Below are 20,731 nucleotides of genomic sequence, written 5' to 3'. Positions count from 1 at the left end.
TATTACAGCTTGGGGTGGTGCGCTTAAAACACATCTCAACCAATTGGAGGTAATACAAAGACGGTTTCTGAAGTTGATCCTACATAAAAACTCTAGATATAATTCCAATAGCCTCTATAGAGAGTTAAAAGTCATGGATATCAGGCAATTGTTTTACCTTTGTGTGAATATGAGGTACCACTTCCAGAAAAATAAAGCTGAGATTCCTAACCATGAGCACAACACACGGAATCGAAATAGACACATAATCCCGCTTGTTACAAAATCCAAAACGCAAAGAGCATATTCCTATATCTCAATAAAAATGTACAATTCGCTGCCTGAGGAGATAAAAAATTGCAAGACCACACAGAATTTTAAAGGAGAATTAAAGAGATACATATATGAAAATGAAAGAGAATGGTTCTCCCAACTCACTGAAATCTAATGTATATGTTCGTTATATTTCGTTGTATTTTATTATATTTTGATATGTTGTACTATATTGCATTTTATTGCAGTTTATTATTGTGAGTTCATTGTGATACTGTTTTTTTTTTTTTTTTTTTTTCTTTTTCTTATATCTTTACGTTATGAATGTTTATGCTTTTTACACTTCACATTTTTATGATTCTAACATCTTACATATTAATGTTTTTGCATATATACTTTACAACTTTACATTTATATTTATTTTTAATTTTAATACCTCATCACTGTTTTTTTTTTCATATTTTTATACTTAAACAGTGAATCTATCTGTCTTTTGTAATGGGAAACAAGTGCTTTGCACTTATCTCTAAACCACTTTATTCATATCCGAAATGTAGCCATTTCTTCTTTGTAACCATATTATTGTTTATGTATTCTGAATAAAGTTATATTATTATTATTATTATTATTAATAAACGCTTAGAATGGCTTTTATGAACATGTTGGCAAAAATATAAACGAATTAACAATGCCTTCATAACATTGTTTCTCATAACGTGATTGATATTTCTGCTCCCCAATGTTATACTTTTTCTTAAATATCCAATAATACGGAGCTTTGTAACGAGTTCATAAATTAACTAGCAAGGAGTCTTAACTTAAATCATTTCAATTTTTTCTTTACGTAGCCGAAAGTTTTTGATACCAAGCCTCATAATATTGAATTTTAAGACAAAAAATTACATTGGAGTGCAGAAATGTCAATTCAGTCATAAGAAGCTATGTTCTGAAGGCATTCGAAGATCGTTTATATTTTCCCTAGAAACTAAAAATGCCAATTTGAGTATGTGAATGACAATTCCTTTTATTGATTTCAAAGGTTTAGAATGAAATTCTGTTTATAATTCTATTCAGTCTACAGTCGAACTTCGATAAATCAAATTTTCAATTACTCGAATCAAATTGCTTGGCATTAGCGCCAAAATTTTCAGTAAATCTTTTCTATCAACTCGAAGCTTTTTTTACAGATTATGGTTCGAGTTATCGAAGTTCGACCATTTTAACTATAAACCTCTATTGTGTATGCTTCTGTCGCGGAATGGTACGTTCTTATACTTTCTTATACTTATATTTTCAGCAAAAACATTTTCGATTTAATACCAAAAGAGTAGATGAAGAAGATACTTAAACATCAGTTTGAATCACTTATTTATAATGATCCCTCATATGTAAATTAAATCTATCTATATAATTTCTTGTCGGTCTTCTATGCATGCTACTATTAACAATTGTAAATTCTCGATACATTGCAGGAAAACTGTGGTGTTCTGTCAAAATTTCAATTGATTAATAAAGCAAGTAATGAGAAAATTTGCCTCATTCATTTTCTCCCTGAAAGAACGCACATACTTCTTTATGCTTACTTGTGTAGAAGAGAAATAGTGGTAACGCAACTCTAATACTGGATAGTTAATTTGTATGTAAATATTTAATAATGAAAAACTTACAATCTGTTCAGACGGCTCTTGTCTCACTATCCTGTTCATTTCCGTGGAAATTTCTCCAACTGTTTCCGTCTCAACACGGACAGGAGATAAGGGTTTGTTACAAAACCAATTTGTGTGTTTCCTCTCTCTCCAGAAATGAAGAGGCTCCTGTATTTAAGAAAATATATGATTTATTATTGATCACTTTTTTCACATTGGCAAATTCCAAAGGTGAATTTATGTTATGTTCAAAATGACATTTATTTTTTTTTGAGGAAAAAATCTGTTCGTCTCGCTTAAGATTTGATTTTAAATAAAGAATTTATTGAATATAAACTGAATTTTTGACATACTTACCGCTGATTCAACCTTTTTTTTCCTTTCATGATCATTCTTATCTGCAAAACAAATGTATACTGTTACTATAAAGAAATAATTATAATTCAACGATTTTTTTACTGTTTATTCGTTTGAAATTGCTAAAATGCCAATAACCCTCAACTTGGAATTTCTTATCAATGTAAAAAAAATCGTACACAATGAAACAAGATATTCGAAAAATACAAAACACTTAGAATTTCTCTCGATTTAGCTGAAGACAGAGTTTCTTCAATCCTCTCATTGGAAAAGATACATTTTTGCTGAATTCAAAAATAATCATCAAATAAAAATTTGAATTCTATTTCATAAAAAAATTGAAGAACTTTGGGCGGCACCAGGTATCTTTCAGTAGAGTGTAAAACCAAGTTTTTTATCTCGACATTAATAGATTCAATCGAACACAAAAAATTTCAATCATTTCAAATCAGGAAGTTGAATTTTATCAATTTTCCTTCAAATAATGTTTAGCAAATATTCAATGAACAATGCCTAATGCCTGCTCAAAAGATAGTGAATTTTAAATTCTTAAATCCTCATGAATAACAGGTGGGATGCTTTATCGAGTGCATTCGAGTGAGGTTCAATTTTTCGAGTAATATAATGAAAGCTTTCTATAATTTTTTTAATTACCTGTGCTCTCTCGAGCCAGTAACATAATTTGGTATCCCCTAGAGGATTTTTTTCGGTCGTTTTCCATATTATCTAAAGGAATAAAGAACTCAACTACACACGCGCAGATGCGAATTCAACTAGACACGCGCAGATAATAACTCCACTAGACACGCGAAGATCGTGGATTAGATTGGAAATAAAGCTGTTTAATGAAAGTCCATGTCGTTGGAATACCAAACTTATCTGGCAACGCTGCAGGCGAATCAAACGCAGATCGAATGAGTCCGTAATATCTTATTCTTAGACAAAAATCGTATATTTGAAGCTTTATTGTTCTAACATCATAATGAAGCCATAATATGCGTCAAACATTTAAAAATTCGTATATTCATTCTTTCATCATACAGTATCCTACGTGACGGGATGGGTATGGTTCGACGTTTTAATCGAATATACACGGAAAAGGCAGATGTAGGTCTTCTCTTTCTATGTGACGCCATAATGGCGGGAATATGGTTTGAAGCCATAATGTACGGAGATGTAAATATATATATATATATATATATATAAATATATATATATATATATATATATATATATATATACATATATATATATATATATATATATATATATAGTCTCAGGTATATTTAGATCAATGAGATAAGGGTTTATCGACTCAATGTTTGGAGGAATAAATAAAAAGATGAACTCTTTATTCTGTGCCAAGCTTTCGCATTTTTTTAATGCTTCTTCAGGGCTTCTAAAAGAATGTACAATAATTTTCACATGAACAATTTAAAATATTTTTTTACACATTGAACTTACCGAATGTGAGATTTTTAAAGTCACTAGCATCATGCTCAAACATTCGTCATTAAATAAAACTTACAGACTAGACAAAACAATACAATTACAATTATCAATGTGAAAATTATTGTACATTCTTTTAGAAGCCCTGAAGAAGCATTAAAAAAATGCGAAAGCTTGGCACAGAATAAAGAGTTCATCTTTTTATTTATTCCTCCAAACATTGAGTCGATAAACCCTTATCTCATTGATCTATATTTTTTTTTCAATCACCTTTCCGGGAATTACGAGATACCACCGAACTCTCAGAGCCAAAGTGGAATCAAGAGCTATGAAAGAAGCGCCTTACGATACGTGTAGTGCCCAGTATGACTTCCTTCTGGGCACTCGAAACAACATAGATGTCAAGTTCCAACATCTTTGTGTTATCAACAAGATGTTCCTCTACGAGTCCGTTGACCGACATCACCAGTGGGATAATAGATATTTTCTTGAGCTTATACATTTCCTTTAGTTCGAACGACAGATCGAAGTATTTTGTAATTTTTTCAGTGTATGCCCTTGAAATATTGTCGTCTGAAGGAACCGTAATATCGATGATCTATATATATATATATATATATATATATATATATATATATATATATATATATATATATATATATATATATATATATATATTTATATATGTATATATATTATATATATATATATATATATATATATATATATATATATATATATATATATCTTACCTTATTTACATATGATAATTGATTTCTACTCTTGTGCTAACGAAATATCAGATCTTTTTTCGCTAAATTTGTTGATGTTCTTGTTCGTTGCTTTCTTGAGAGCTATTGATTTGTGTTCAAATAAGATCTTTACAACTCTGTATTTCGGTATGTTCTATTTTTACATGTTTTGTGATTGCCATGTTTTTTGATTGTTTTCTATTGCTATTGTAGAGTCCTGAAGAAGGTCCCCATCGGGATCGAAACGTCGACTAAATGAAATAAAGAAGAGTGAAATTATAACACTTATCAATTTTCCCACACCCCTTATCATACTTATAACTATTGTTATATATATATATATATATATATATATATATATATATATTTTGATATATATATATATATATATTAGCATTCGCACAATGTGTTGAAGTATATAATTTCAATTGAATATTTTTCAGTACTTATCATTCTGCAAAAAGAAGTTTATGGGCAAGATGATGACACACAGAAAATAAGCACATTGTTGGCAAACTTGATATTACTCGAAGCCTTTCCTTACTTGGATATCGGTATCGATATCAATCCTAAAAATAAATCTTCCTTCATTTTGGTGGTGAGTATTCTCATCATTAACTTTTACATTTAAAATATATTATTTTGCCAAAAGGGTATCGACAAATTCTTTCTAGCTCATTTTCAAAAGGCCAACTGTATATGTGAATATAATTGAGAACAATTTTGTATACAGGGTGATTCCGGAGGAGACCGTCAGATTTTAAGAGAAGTTCAAACTAGTCAAGGAAGTTTCGAAACAATGTTTGGTTTATGGTTGGGGGCCTTTATTGAGAGTCTACAGGGTGATTTGTCCGATTCTACCAATTTTTCTTTTATTCATAACTTTGGTATGGCTGTCTCCCCGTATCGGTGTAGTGACTGGTTTGTGTAAACGTTTACAGAATAAGCTGACATAATTTATATTGAAGAAATTCCTCTTCAACCAAAACAAAATTTTCTTATCCTCTCTTTTCGGTTGACGACTCTATAATTTCCAATTGGATCCTAAAACAAAAACTTTTCAAATTAATGTAGAGAACGAAGACATAGCTACTTCTTGTAGAGAATTCATCAAAGATTTCAAAACATCCCCTTAATTTTCTGTGCAAACATTGAATGGTGAGATATTGATGGTTAAAGACAAAAAGGTCCTTTTCAATTCAAAGTTCGATATTTCAGAGAGAAATGCTCGTATCAAAATTTTGAAAACGGGATATTGAAGTTGAATGTACAAGTTATCTCATCCGTATAGTGGTTAAGTTGGAAAAAAAATTTCAAGTCTGTGGGCCAAAAATTAAAACTAAAAAAATTTCGCAGAAATTTTAAATATTTTGTTCATTAGGATTGAGCGGTATATATATATATACGTTGCTTGAAGAATTTTGTCATCATGAGATATCTGAACAATAAACTTCAAGCTTCAAAAAGTTTTTTTCAAATTGAGATACAACCATTGTTATCGAGAATATATCCATTTGAAAAACCGCTTAAAATTTCGAATTTTATTTTGATCCTTTAATTTATTTCCCTAGTGTATATATATATATAATGTTATTAAGTATCTTTCTGGTTGGAATAAAAACAGCTGTGTTTCTCTGTAAATAACAAAGCTGTTTTTATTCCAACCAGAAAGATACTTAATAACATTATAAAACAACATTCAATGTTCTTATTCACTAGGTTGTCGTTAGATAAATTTCACAATATTGCAACTCAATGTATTCGGAATGAATTCATCGATCATACTCATGATCGAGTTTAACAACGTTCCGTATAGGTATTAAGTAATCTGATTCATTGACCTGACTACACGCGTAATTCAATCAGATCGAGGAAATTCCTTACATCTCCCCCCTTAAGACAAAAATTTTTTTTGGTACAAGAAAATTTTGCGTGAATTACAATATTGCAAAAATTATATAAATTTATATTTAAGTATATGCTGAGATTTTCATTAACAAGGTTTTGGAATGAGCTTCGAAATGTGAAATATATTTGATTCTGATTTCTTATGTCCTATATCAATTTCATATATTGAATTCGATATCTTCTTCAAAATTTTATATGGCCCGATTCTCACTTCATCTAATTTCTTCCGGTTCATTCTATTGCCATTTTCAATGTACACTAAATCTTCCACATTAAAGTCGAACTCTTTCCTATTTTTGTCATATAATTTCTTATTATACTCATGATATTTTATACTATTCCTATATGCAGTCATTCTATCGTTTTCTAGTTGATTATAGTTTTTATTTTTTTTCAGTTCATTCGGTAATATTGATGTATTTTCGCCCTCTAACAAATATTTTGGACTAAATTTCGTCACTGTATGCTCAGTTTCATTGTATTGATCTATGCAGTTATGAGCTACAGTTGTCCATGCATGCTTATTTTTTCCTTCGTTCGTTGTACATCTTATCTTATTTACTAAGGTTTGGTTGAGTTCTTCATTTGAACCATTCGAAAATGATGCATTAACTCCTATAAAAATCATTGTAATCCCTTTTTTCACTAAAAAATTTTTAAAAACTTTAGAGTTTATACCTGGATATTGATCTGTCAAAAGTATTCAAATATCGTGATCTTTTAGTACATTTTCTGTTAGTTTAACAAAATCATTTGCATTTTGTGTTTTCGATGTTAATATGTAAGCATACCTTGAAAAGTGATCTACTTGGAGGTGTAAATATTTTTTCTTGGATCTTGAGCCACCAAATCCACCTATTGTGTCTATGGAGACTATTTCGAATGGTTTTTTTGCGGGCCCAAGATGTGACATTGAGCCAATTTTGTTTTGTCCTCTTGTTTTATTTTTTATGCAAACCTCACAATATCTACATATTTTTCTTATGTTTTCTGATATATTCGCTGCTGTATAATGAGTGAGTATTTTGTTTTTCATTTGATTTATTCCAATATGACCAAATTCATTGTGTGTGTCCTTAATTAGTTTTTCACTGAATTCTTCTGATAGTAAAATTTTCTCTTTATTTCTTGCTTTTATATAACACAAATTATTTTTACTGTCCATTCTCAGTCCATTTTTATTGATTTTTATATCTTTATTCTGCTTCTGGTCTTCTAAAATATCTTCTAATTTTATTAAGTTCACCACTTTTATCTTGTCTTCTTCTTCTTCATCGTCTAGCACCGGGTTTCTGCTCAAGCAATCTGCTTCTAAGTTATCCTTGCCCGGGCGATAAATTATCTCAAAGTCAAATTGCGACACGTAATAAGTAAGATCTCCTAGTTCTTCGTCAGTTCTAGCTTTTATATTCATCTTTTCTAGAGGTTTGTGATCTGAAAATACTTTGAAGTGTTTACCTATAAGCCAATGTTGCCAATACTTTACGGATTCTTTTATTGCTATATATTCCAAATAAATTGCTCTTTTCTTTTTCTGTGATTCGTTCAATTTCTTGGAAAAATATGGTACTGGTTTTTCTGTTTTACTATTTTCGTTCAGTTGTGGTTGTTTTAAAACGGCACCTATGCCTTGCAAGCTTGCATCTGTATATATATGAATCGGTAAGCCTGGATCGAAAATGGCTTAAACTCGTTGGGTGCAAAGAAAATTTTTCATATAATCAAATACATTTTGACATTTTTCTGACCAAATGAATTCCTGTCCTTTTCTCAGTAAATTATGTAGTGGGTCTAAAGTTATTGAATTTTTTGGTATGTATTCGTTGTAAAAATTAATTCCACCCAAAAATTGTCGAACATTTTTTCAATTTTTTGCACAGGAAAATTTCTTATCGATATTAAATTATCCTTCATTGGCGAGATCGTGTTATGTTTTATTATGTGGCCTAAATATTGTACTGAGTCGAGTGCGAATGTGCATTTCGAGAGTTTTAATCGAAATCCTTCTTTCATGATTGCTTCTAAGGCCCAGTTTCACCAAAGAGCACTTGATCCCAGATTGATTAAACTCCGCTTGTTACTAAAGCAGGCTTAACAGTGTTTTCTGTTTCACCATGCATCAACCCGTCCGAAGATGATCGCGATTAACCAAATCGCGATTAAATAGTCAAACCATTTGGCAACGTTGTGAACAAGAAGTTATATAGTGTTCTGTATCGTATAAGCAGTGATGACCACCATTGGCGCTAGGTGTCAGGTGTCATTCATTCATAACTCATAACATTTCAAAACATTTGTCATCTTGTAAACAAAAAACAAAGTTAATTTTTGCCGAAAATGTCGAGTGATGTGCTTCGAAATGTCGGAAACTTGCAGAAGTTAAAAAGAAATTATCCCATTTCACAAAACCACACATTCAGGAAAAAAAATATATACCTAAGAAATTTTATTAACTTATTCATTTTTATTAACAAGTTTAACTGCTTCTTAAATAATATTTCAATCAAACATATCAATAAATTATTCTTTGCAATAAATTTCATAAAACACAAAAACAAAGTTTACGTGTATTTTAAACGGGAAATATTGTCATATAGTCATATTTTGATAAAATTGACCCAAAAATTAGAAATTTCCGGAAAAATAATTACATAGACAAGAGTTCCATACTCATAAATAATTATTAATCTCAACTTGAAAGGTTATAATCCTCCGAAAATGGCCGATTAGTGCTAAATCGCGATTGGTCGATTAAATGGCGCTTTGGAGTGTGGTGAAACGCTACATTACATTAATCGTGATCTAAGGCCTCACTTAAGAGCCAAGTCAAGATTAAAGCATTTGGTGAAACTGGGCCTAATAACTGTGTCAAATGATCTATGTGTTCTTCAAAGGATTTTGAAAATATTAAAATGTCGTCTATATAGTTAACTGTGAACTCTGATAATTTGTGTTTTCTTATTATATTACTAAGAATTCTTTGGAAAATAGCCGGAGATGTTTTTAATCCGAATGGTAGGCAAGTCCATTGGAAGTGACCTTCTTGGGTTACAAATCCCGTTTTTCTTCTATCTTCAATTCGTAAAGGGATTGACCAAAGAGCAGAATTAATATCAAGCTTTGAAAAAAATTTGCAGTTTCTTGTTTTGATTACTAGGTCTTCTATTAATGGGAACGGTTGTGATTGAGGGACTATTATTCTGTTTAAATCTTTAAAATCTATGCATAATCTTGATCTTCTATTTTCATCTTTTTTAAAGGCTAAAGTTACCGGGGCAGCAAAAGGGCTATATGATTCTTCTATCAAATTTTTTTCAAGTAATTGAGATATTTGTACTTCTATTTCTTTCTTGTCATCAATTGTACATCTATAAGGCCTTTTACTACAATATTTATCTACTATGAGATCTATTCTTGCTTCATAGTCTTTTACGGTACCTATATCGTACTTATCTTTAGCAAAAATATTTTTATATTTGTTTACTAAATCTGTTATGATTTTTTTTTTCAATATTATCCAAATGATTCTGAAATATTAAAAGTATTTATCTCTACATGTTCATTAAAATTAATTTGATACTCATTCATTAATATATTAGATTCGGAATCTTTTTGTTCTATCTCTTATCTTTCATTTTGTATCAACTTAAATTTTTGAATACAATCTAGGCCTATTAGGAAATTGTACTTGAAATTTTCATTATTGATTATGAACACGTTTACATATTTTTCTATATTTAATATTTTTATTTCCAATTTTACCATACCATCTGTTTCATGAACACCATTAATCGTTCTCAAATTAGTTTTCTTTTTATAGCCATCTTTTGTCTTTACATCAATCAATTTAGCATTTATCAATGATATATTTGATCCTGGATCATAAATTGTAGGTATTTCCAAAATATCATTTAACCTAATTTTGAGTTCAATAAATGGTGGTACGATTAGTTTTTTGTATCATCGGTACTCAATTCTACATCTAAAGTTAAGTTATTTACTTGTCTCAGTTTGTTACCTTTCTTTTCTGGGTCTCTAAACCAACATTCCATTTCAGGATGAAATCTTGTTCCTTTGATATTATCTTTGCATATTTTACAAGGTATTTTTTCTGTTTTTCCTTTGAAGTCAGGCTTAAACTTTTTGACTTCTGAATTTTTTTTCATGGTTAAATGTTCTAATTTATTCAATTCATTATGTAGATCTTCAGATTTTACTATTTTTTCTCTATCAATTTTGTCTAATATGAAGTTGGGTAAACCCATAGCAATAAGATCAACAAGCGTATCACTATCCATAGTTTTTCTTACTTGTAATAGTAATTTTTCCTTCTTCATAGAATATTCTAATAGTGAGCCCGCTTGATATCTAAATGCTTTTGCATATTTTATTGGAAACCAACCTTTACATGAGAAAGTCTCACAAAAATTTCCTCTCCAATCATTCCATTCTGCTGTGATAGTGAGTTTCAATAGAGTACAATCATACCAATCTGCAGCAACTTTTTCCATAAATGATTTCAAAATTTCTATTTTATTACAATTTTCATCAATTTCGCATCTTTCACATTCTTTTTCAAAACTTCTTAACCATTGCTCTGCATTTGCATTCTTTCCATCAAATTTTCCGATAGTAAATTCTGTGGCCAATTTACCCACATTTCTCTCTCCACTATTTTCTTGGATTTTTTTCAGTATCTTCTCTAATAATTTTTCTAATGAATGTTCTGGAGCACTAGTACTTGTAGTTGTGTCACTGCTTTCTTCACTCACTTCCTCTAAGTATACGCTTTCAAATTGGATATTTCCATCCTCATCGAAATAAGTATTCCTCATTTCTTTTGTTAAACTCACCCACACTCTCCTTGTTTGGCCCCTTTGTGAGCAAGTTTTCTTGATTTTTGTATATGCCGCAGTTTTTAGTAATTCTACATGTAATAATGCATTTGAATACTCATTTGGGATTTTGAATGTATTTCCATCCGTTGTAGTTATTCTGGTCACACAAAGCATATTTGACTTCCCATCTGAAGCAGCCAGCATTTTGAATGTGAACTTCAACTTTTCCATAGTAATTTAAAACCAGAATGTTGTTGTTGTTGTTGTTCTGGTTGGAATAAAAACAGCTGTGTTTCTCTGTAAATGACAAAGCTGTTTTATTTTCAACCAGAAAGATACTTAATAACATTATAAAACAACATTCAATGTTCTTATTCACTAGGTTGTCGTTAGATAAATTTCACAATATTGCAACTCACTGTATTCGGAATGAATTCATCCATCATACTGATGATATATATATATATATATATATATATATATATATATTTTTTTTTTTTTTGGGCACTACGCGGATAGTCAGGAGGTTCTTGAGCAGCTCCTGAGAACAATCTTGGCTGAAGAATCAGCCCGGTTGTCTCACGTACCAACCCGATAAATGGTGAAGAAAAAAATATATATATATATATATAAATATATATATATATATATATATATATATATATAGAATGAAATTTAAGGGTCTTTAGGCTCGGGTTTTGGGAGTAAATGATTGACTACTCTTTATTCTATGCCAAGCTTTCGCATTAATTTAATGCTTCTTCAGGGCTTCTGCAAAAGATCAATAATATACAATTAATAAATAACAAATTTTAGAAAACAAACAAATTTACTCACTGAAAGTGAGGTTTTACATGGATAACATCTGCCACAAACGTTGTAACCAATAAAAACAAAAAGTTATATTTTGATTTCATAGGAATTCTCCAAAAACACGTCAACTAAATCTATTTTACAATTTAAAAACTCTTCCGGTTGATAATCTTATTTATACACAATTTAGAAACTCTCATCTAAGATAACACAATAATGACATTTGATTTTTGATGGTTATGTTTCTGTTATTATAGAAAACTAGTCTCTCACTCCTCTATGTTTCCTGTCTTCTTTATTCATCTATTGGGCCGTCATAAAAAGGTTCCATTTTTATCCTTTCTAACAAATAACTGTATATAGAGCTTAGTTTGTTCGTATCTGTCTTCTTATTTATGGTTTCATCTTCTTTGTTTATGTTAATCATTTTGTGAATCAATCTTTTTTGATAATTTCTCTCTGTTTTGAGTACCTCAACACCTTCAAAATTCACATGATGGTCCAGATCATGCGCATGCGCAGCCAATGCACATCTCTCTGGGTATTTTCTTATGTCCGATCTATGTAGCGCCACTCTACTTTTCAGCCATTGGGAGGTATGTCCTATATAACATTTGTCGCAAGTCTCACATTTTATTTTATAAACGACATTACTTTGGAAGGATGTTGGAATGGGGTCCTTTATTTTGGTGTACAATGACCTCACCGTTTTTTGATTTTTGACTGCAATTTTGATGTTTTCCTCTCTGAACACATTTTTCAATTTTCCTGTCAAGTTTGTAACATTTGGATACGATGCATAATGTGTTCTATCTGTTGTCATATTTTGTTCTTCTGTTTGTTCATTTTGAGTGGTACCATTAGCATATAGTAATTTCTTAATCATGCTGTTAGGATAATCATTTTCTTTAAGAATCTGGTGTAATTTTTTTAGTCCTTCTTCTATGAATGATTTATGGCATATTTTTGATATTCTTCTTTTCATTTGGTTTATTGTGTTAATTTTCACATTTATGCCATGGTCTGAGTGGAAATGAATAATTTTGTCTGAATGGGTGTCCTTCCTATACCATTTCAATTTTACTATTTTATCTTGTCTATATGCTCTAGTGTCTAGGAAGGGTACTGAGTGATGGAGATCTTTTGTTTCTAGTGTGAACTGTAAATCTACACAAACCCAGTTGAACAAGTCAAGTGTCAGTTGAATAAATGTTTCTGGTACTATCATCATGATGTCATCCACAAACTTTTTTACGAATAGAACAGTATATGGTAATTTAGGTAAGATTGAGTCCAACTGATGGTCCATAACATACTGTGCCAGAATAGGGGACAACTTTGAGCCCATCGCGCATCCGAAAATTTGTTGATAAAATTCTCCCTGAAACGTGCAGTAATTATTTTCAAGAAGAAAAGTGATTATTTCCATAAATAAATTCATGTCTAAGTTCGTGTGCGGTCTTATATTTTCCCACTTAAGCTTTAGAATTTCGATGATTTTTTTCTTTTCCAAATTTCCGAACAAGTTGACAACGTCCAGTGATATTAGTCTGTGGTCATCTGGTATCTCGAAGTCATTAATTTCCTGTGCATACTGGAATGTGTCTTTGACGTAGTATCTATTGTCGGTATTATAAGCACTTTTTAGCGCATCCGCCATAAACTTCGACAGTGAATTTACTGGACTATCTACGCCAGAAATAATTGGACTTAGTGGATGTCCTTCCTTATGTAATTTTGGATTTCCATAAATTTTAGGTGCTACTCCATTATAAGTTTTCATTTCTTTGGCCTGTTCTGGTGTTATATATTTCTTCCGTTTTAACGTTTCAATGTATGAATTGCACTTTTTTTGAATGCTCTCTGTTGGGTCCCTAGATAGCTTTTTGAAGTCCTTAGAATGAAGTATAGTTTTCATTTTTTCCTTGTATATTTGATGATCCATAATGACAGTTTTACCGCCTTTGTCACTGTTTAAAACAACAAGGTCATCGTTGTTCTTTAGAAATTCTTTTGTCTCTCTAAACCATTCATTTGTTGGGTTTTTATTATCTACATTTTTATGTAAATAATTAGTAATAATGTTTGTTACTCTGGCTCTTTTAATATTCTTTTGTTCACTTTGCACGCCTTGGAGAATATACTCGGTGTCTGCTATTAGATTTTTAACATTTACATCTTTTTTTGTAGTTGGAACGTTGAACTTTGAGCCCAAGGATAGGAGGTTTTGTACTGTTTTCGGTATTGGTTTTTTTGATAGGTTTTTTATCCATTTTTCTTGTGTTTTTATATATTGGATGTTGTCTCTGCTTAGGTTTCTTATTTTCTTCAGGTTATCTTCCTTGATTTTGTGAAATTTCTTGTTATATGCTATATTTATTCTTCTTTTGTATTCCACAAGTATGTTTTCCGGTAAATTCTGTAATTTTCTTGATATTTCTTCTGTGTATTTTTTCAACTTGTTTACTTTCTGATTTACTTGGCTTAATTCAAGATTGAGGATCTTTTTGATCGTTTTGTCATTGAATTGTTTTATTTTCTTGTTGAGTCTATTGTTGTCATAATCGGAAAGACTCATTACACTCTTTAAATTCGATGTAATATGTTTCGGAATAATTCCCTGTCGTCTGCATTCTTAAAGAAATATACGTCGGTTTACGGCTGATGCCATCTTGTTGTTCGTTGTACTCCAGATTTTCAGGTACTTAGTTGTTTCATGTCCATAATCCCTGCTGATGTCTTCAAAGAAACCCATTTCTATTTAATAACTATTGTTGTAAGAGCCAAAATAAATATATTGAATGAAATTTAAGGGTCTTTAGGCTCGGGTTTTGGGAGTAAATGATTGACTACTCTTTATTCTATGCCAAGCTTTCGCATTAATTTAATTCTTCTTCAGGGCTTCTGCAAAAGATCAATAATATACAATTAATAAATAACAAATTTTAGAAAACAAACAAATTTACTCACTGAAAGTGAGGTTTTACATGGATAACATCTGCCACAAACGTTGTAACCAATAAAAACAAAAAGTTATATTTTGATTTCATAGGAATTCTCCAAAAACACGTCAACTAAATCTATTTTACAATTTAAAAACTCTTCCGGTTATAATCTTATTTATACACAATTTAGTAACTCTCATCTAAGATAACACAATAATGACATTTGATTTTTGATGGTTATGTTTCTGTTATTATAGAAAACTAGTCTCTCACTCCTCTATGTTCCCCGTCTTCTTTATTCATCTATTGGGCCGTCATAAAAAGGTTCCATTTTTATCCTTTCTAACAAATAACTGTATATAGAGCTTAGTTTGTTCGTATCTGTCTTCTTATTTATGGTTTCATCTTCTTTGTTTATGTTAATCATTTCGTGAATCAATCTTTTTTGATAATTTCTCTCTGTTTTGAGTACCTCAACACCTTCAAAATTCACATGATGGTCCAGATCATGCGCATGCGCAGCCAATGCACATCTCTCTGGGTATTTTCTTATGTCCGATCTATGTAGCGCCATTCTACTTTTCAGCCATTGGGAGGTATGTCCTATATAACATTTGTCGCAAGTCTCACCTTTTATTTTATAAACGACATTACTTTGGAAGGATGTTGGAATGGGGTCCTTTATTTTGGTGTACAATGACCTCACCGTTTTTTGATTTTGGACTGCAATTTTGATGTTTTCCTCTCTGAACGCATTTTTCAATTTTCCTGTCAAGTTTGTAACATTTGGATACGATGCATAATGTGTTCTATCTGTTGTCATATTTTGTTCTTCTGTTTGTTCATTTTGAGTGGTACCATTAGCATATAGTAATTTCTTAATCATGCTGTTAGGATAATCATTTTCTTTAAGAATCTGGTGTAATTTTTTTAGTCCTTCTTCTATGAATGATTCATGGCATATTTTTGATATTCTTCTTTTCATTTGGTTTATTGTGTTAATTTTCACATTTATGCCATGTTCTGAGTGGAAATGAATAATTTTGTCTGAATGTGTGTCCTTCCTATACTATTTCAATTCCTTCCAAAGTAATGTCGTTTATAAAATAAAATGTGAGACTTGCGACAAATGTTATATAGGACATACCTCCCAATGGCTGAAAAGTAGAATGGCGCTACATAGATCGGACATAAGAAAATACCCAGAGAGATGTGCATTGGCTGCGCATGCGCATGATCTGGACCATCATGTGAATTTTGAAGGTGTTGAGGTACTGAAAACAGAGAGAAATTATCGAAAAAGATTGATTCACGAAATGATTAACATAAACAAAGAAGATGAAACCATAAATAAGAAGACAGATACGAACAAACTAAGCTCTATATACAGTTATTTGTTAGAAAGGATAAAAATGGAACCTTTTTATGACGGCCCAATAGATGAATAAAGAAGACAGGGAACATAGAAGAGTGAGAGACTAGTTTTCTATTATAACAGAAACATAACCATCAAAAATCAAATGTCATTATTGTGTTATCTTAGATGAGAGTTACTAAATTGTGTATAAATAAGATTATCAACCGGAAGAGTTTTTAAATTGTAAAATAGATTTAGTTGACGTGTTTTTGGAGAATTCCTATGAAATCAAAATATAACTTTTTGTTTTTATTGGTTACAACGTTTGTGGCAGATGTTATCCATGTAAAACCTCACTTTCAGTGAGTAAATTTGTTTGTTTTCTAAAATTTGTTATTTATTAATTGTATATTATTGATCTTTTGCAGAAGCCCTGAAGAAGCATTAAATTAATGCGAAAGCTTGGCATAGAATAAAGAGTAGTCAATCATTTACTCCCAAAACCCGAGCCTAAAGACCCTTAAATTTCATTCAATATATTTATTTTGGCTCTTACAACAATAGTTATTAAATAGAAATGGGTTTCTTTGAAGACATCAGCAGGGATTATGGACATGAAACAACTAAGTACCTGAAAATCTGGAGTAAAACGAACAACAAGATGGCATCAGCCGTAAACCGACGTATATTTCTTTTAGAATGCAGACGACAGGGAATTATTCCGAAACATATTACATCGAATTTAAAGAGTGTAATGAGTCTTTTCGATTATGACAGCAATAGACTCAACAAGACAATAAAACAATTCAATGACAAAACGATCAAAAAGATCCTCAATCTTGAATTAAGCCAAGTAAATCAGAAAGTAAACAAGTTGAAAAAATACACAGAAGAAATATCAAGAAAATTACAGAATTTACCGGAAAACATACTTGTGGAATACAAAAGAAGAATAAATATAGCATATAACAAGAAATTTCACAAAATCAAGGAAGATAACCTGAAGAAAATAAGAAACCTAAGCAGAGACAACATCCAATATATAAAAACACAAGAAAAATGGATAAAAAACCTATCAAAAAAACCAATACCGAAAACAGTACAAAACCTCCTATCCTTGGGCTCAAAGTTCAACGTTCCAACTACAAAAAAAGATGTAAATGTTAAAAATCTAATAGCAGACACCGAGTATATTCTCCAAGGCGTGCAAAGTGAACAAAAGAATATTAAAAGAGCCAGAGTAACAAACATTATTACTAATTATTTACATAAAAATGTAGATAATAAAAACCCAACAAATGAATGGTTTAGAGAGACAAAAGAATTTCTAAAGAACAACGATGACCTTGTTGTTTTAAACAGTGACAAAGGCGGTAAAACTGTCATTATGGATCATCAAATATACAAGGAAAAAATGAAAACTATACTTCATTCTAAGGACTTCAAAAAGCTATCTAGGGACCCAACAGAGAGCATTCAAAAAAAGTGCAATTCATACATTGAAACGTTAAAACGGAAGAAATATATAACACCAAAACAGGCCAAAGAAATGAAAACTTATAATGGAGTAGCACCTAAAATTCATGGAAATCCAAAATTACATAAGGAAGGACATCCACTAAGACCAATTATTTCTGGCGTAGATAGTCCAGTAAATTCACTGTCGAAGTTTATGGCGGATGCGCTAAAAAGTGCTTATAATACCGACAATAGATACTACGTCAAAGACACATTCCAGTATGCACAGGAAATTAATGACTTCGAGATACCAGATGACCACAGACTAATATCACTGGACGTTGTCAACTTGTTCGGAAATTTGGAAAAGAAAAAAATCATCGAAATTCTAAAGCTTAAGTGGGAAAATATAAGACCGCACACGAACTTAGACATGAATTTATTTATGGAAATAATCACTTTTCTTCTTGAAAATAATTACTGCACGTTTCAGGGAGAATTTTATCAACAAATTTTCGGATGCGCGATGGGCTCAAAGTTGTCCCCTATTCTGCACAGTATGTTATGGACCATCAGTTGGACTCAATCTTACCTAAATTACCATATACTGTTCTATTCGTAAAAAAGTTTGTGGATGACATCATGATGATAGTACCAGAAACATTTATTCAACTGACACTTGACTTGTTCAACTCGGTTTGTGTAGATTTACAGTTCACACTAGAAACAGAAGATCTCCATCACTCAGTACCCTTCCTAGACACTAGAGCATATAGACAAGATAAAATAGTAAAATTGAAATGGTATAGGAAGGACACACATTCAGACAAAATTATTCATTTCCACTCAGACCATGGCATAAATGTGAAAATTAACACAATAAACCAAATGAAAAGAAGAATATCAAAAATATGCCATAAATCATTCATAGAAGAAGGACTAAAAAAATTACACCAGATTCTTAAAGTAAATGATTATCCTAACAGCATGATTAAGAAATTACTATATGTTAATGCTACCACTCAAAATGAACAAACAGAAGAACAAAATATGACAACAGATAGAACACATTATGCATCGTATCCAAATGTTACAAACTTGACAGGAAAATTGAAAAATGTGTTCAGAGAGGAAAACATCAAAATGGCAGTCCAAAATCAAAAAACGGTGGAGACATTGTACACCAAAATAAAGGACCCCATTCCAACATCCTTCCAAAGTAATGTCGTTTATAAAATAAAATGTGAGACTTGCGACAAATGTTATATAGGACATACCTCCCAATGGCTGAAAAGTAGAGTGGCGCTACATAGATCGGACATAAGAAAATACCCAGAGAGATGTGCATTGGCTGCGCATGCGCATGATCTGGACCATCATGTGAATTTTGAAGGTGTTGAGGTACTCAAAACAGAGAGAAATTATCAAAAAAGATTGATTCACGAAATGATTAACATAAACAAAGAAGATGAAACCATAAATAAGAAGACAGATACGAACAAACTAAGCTCTATATACAGTTATTTGTTAGAAAGGATAAAAATGGAACCTTTTTATGACGGCCCAATAGATGAATAAAGAAGACAGGGAACATAGAGGAGTGAGAGACTAGTTTTCTATAATAACAGAAACATAACCATCAAAAATCAAATGTCATTATTGTGTTATCTTAGATGAGAGTTACTAAATTGTGTATAAATAAGATTATCAACCGGAAGAGTTTTTAAATTGTAATAGTTATTTATAATACAAGTGCAGAAGGCATTGATATTCTTCCACGAGTTCAAAATTCAAAAACGAGCCACGAAGTGGCGAGTTTTTGAATGAACGAGTGGTAGAATGAGCCTTCTGTACGAGTATTATACATTATTTTCTCTAATTCATTGCATTTTCATTGAAATTGATGAAATATTTCCATAAATATAATTTAGTGATATTTGCATTGAAAAATGTTGGTTGGCAGAACTGATTTCTTTAAGGCAAATTGATGAATTGACAGATAAAGCCGTGGCGGAAAGTTCGGAGTACCAACATAGAATAATGAAACATAACCATGAAAACTGTGCGTTTCTGATATATTCTCGCACGATTTTGTTCTACAAGATGTGGAAGAATGAACGGAATAACCACAGAATTAGAGAAAATAGATTTAGTTGACGTGTTTTTGGAGAATTCCTATGAAATCAAAATATAACTTTTTGTTTTTATTGGTTACAACGTTTGTGGCAGATGTTATCCATGTAAAACCTCACTTTCAGTGAGTAAATTTGTTTGTTTTCTAAAATTTGTTATTTATTAATTGTATATTATTGATCTTTTGCAGAAGCCCTGAAGAAGCATTAAATTAATGCGAAAGCTTGGCATAGAATAAAGAGTAGTCAATCATTTACTCCCAAAACCCGAGCCTAAAGACCCTTAAATTTCATTCAATATATTTATTTTGGCTCTTACAACAATAGTTAATATATATTTATATATATATATATATATATATATATATAAATATATATATATACATATACAGGGTGAGTTTTTGACTTGTACATATATTTTAACCGAAGATTCTAGAGGTCAAAAGAAACACTTTTTTCATTTACCATTTTTTCCGATTCGGCCCTGTTAAAAAGATATAGCCATTTTAAATTTTCATAATGAGCAAATATACCCCTGGTAACCGGAACACTGAAGTTTTCGCAAGTAAAAGATATACAATTTGAACCTTGGAAATAATCTACTAGATTGGAAAACCATCATTAACTCTTTTTTAACATTCCATTCGTTGAACAAAGTATTATTTATGATACAATAAATGAGTTATCCCAATTTCATTGACGATAAAGATTAAATATTTTTTTCTTGATTTTCTATTTCATTTTCGATAATCATAACGAATTGAGCTCGCTACCACCCATATTAGCTTAGTTCTGATATTCATAATTCATACCCATTCATTTAT

The 20,731-nt window shown here is 30.9% G+C and overlaps 1 protein-coding gene across 2 annotated transcripts in view; it reads left to right on the top strand.

Moving 5' to 3' along the window:
• Positions 1–20,731, top strand: part of LOC123678477 — a 357,292-nt gene that overhangs the window by 178,837 nt on the left and 157,724 nt on the right. For both annotated transcript variants that reach the window (XM_045615513.1, XM_045615515.1), the window contains exon 4: positions 4,900–5,054. In XM_045615513.1, coding sequence (XP_045471469.1) covers positions 4,900–5,054 — 155 coding nt within the window. The remainder of the gene's footprint in view (positions 1–4,899; positions 5,055–20,731) is intronic.

This window comes from Harmonia axyridis, chromosome 4 (genome assembly GCF_914767665.1).
Source record: "Harmonia axyridis chromosome 4, icHarAxyr1.1, whole genome shotgun sequence".
Taxonomy (NCBI): domain Eukaryota; kingdom Metazoa; phylum Arthropoda; class Insecta; order Coleoptera; family Coccinellidae; genus Harmonia; species Harmonia axyridis.
Note: the sequence above shows the minus strand (reverse complement) of the source record. Positions and strands in the feature narration are given on the sequence as shown.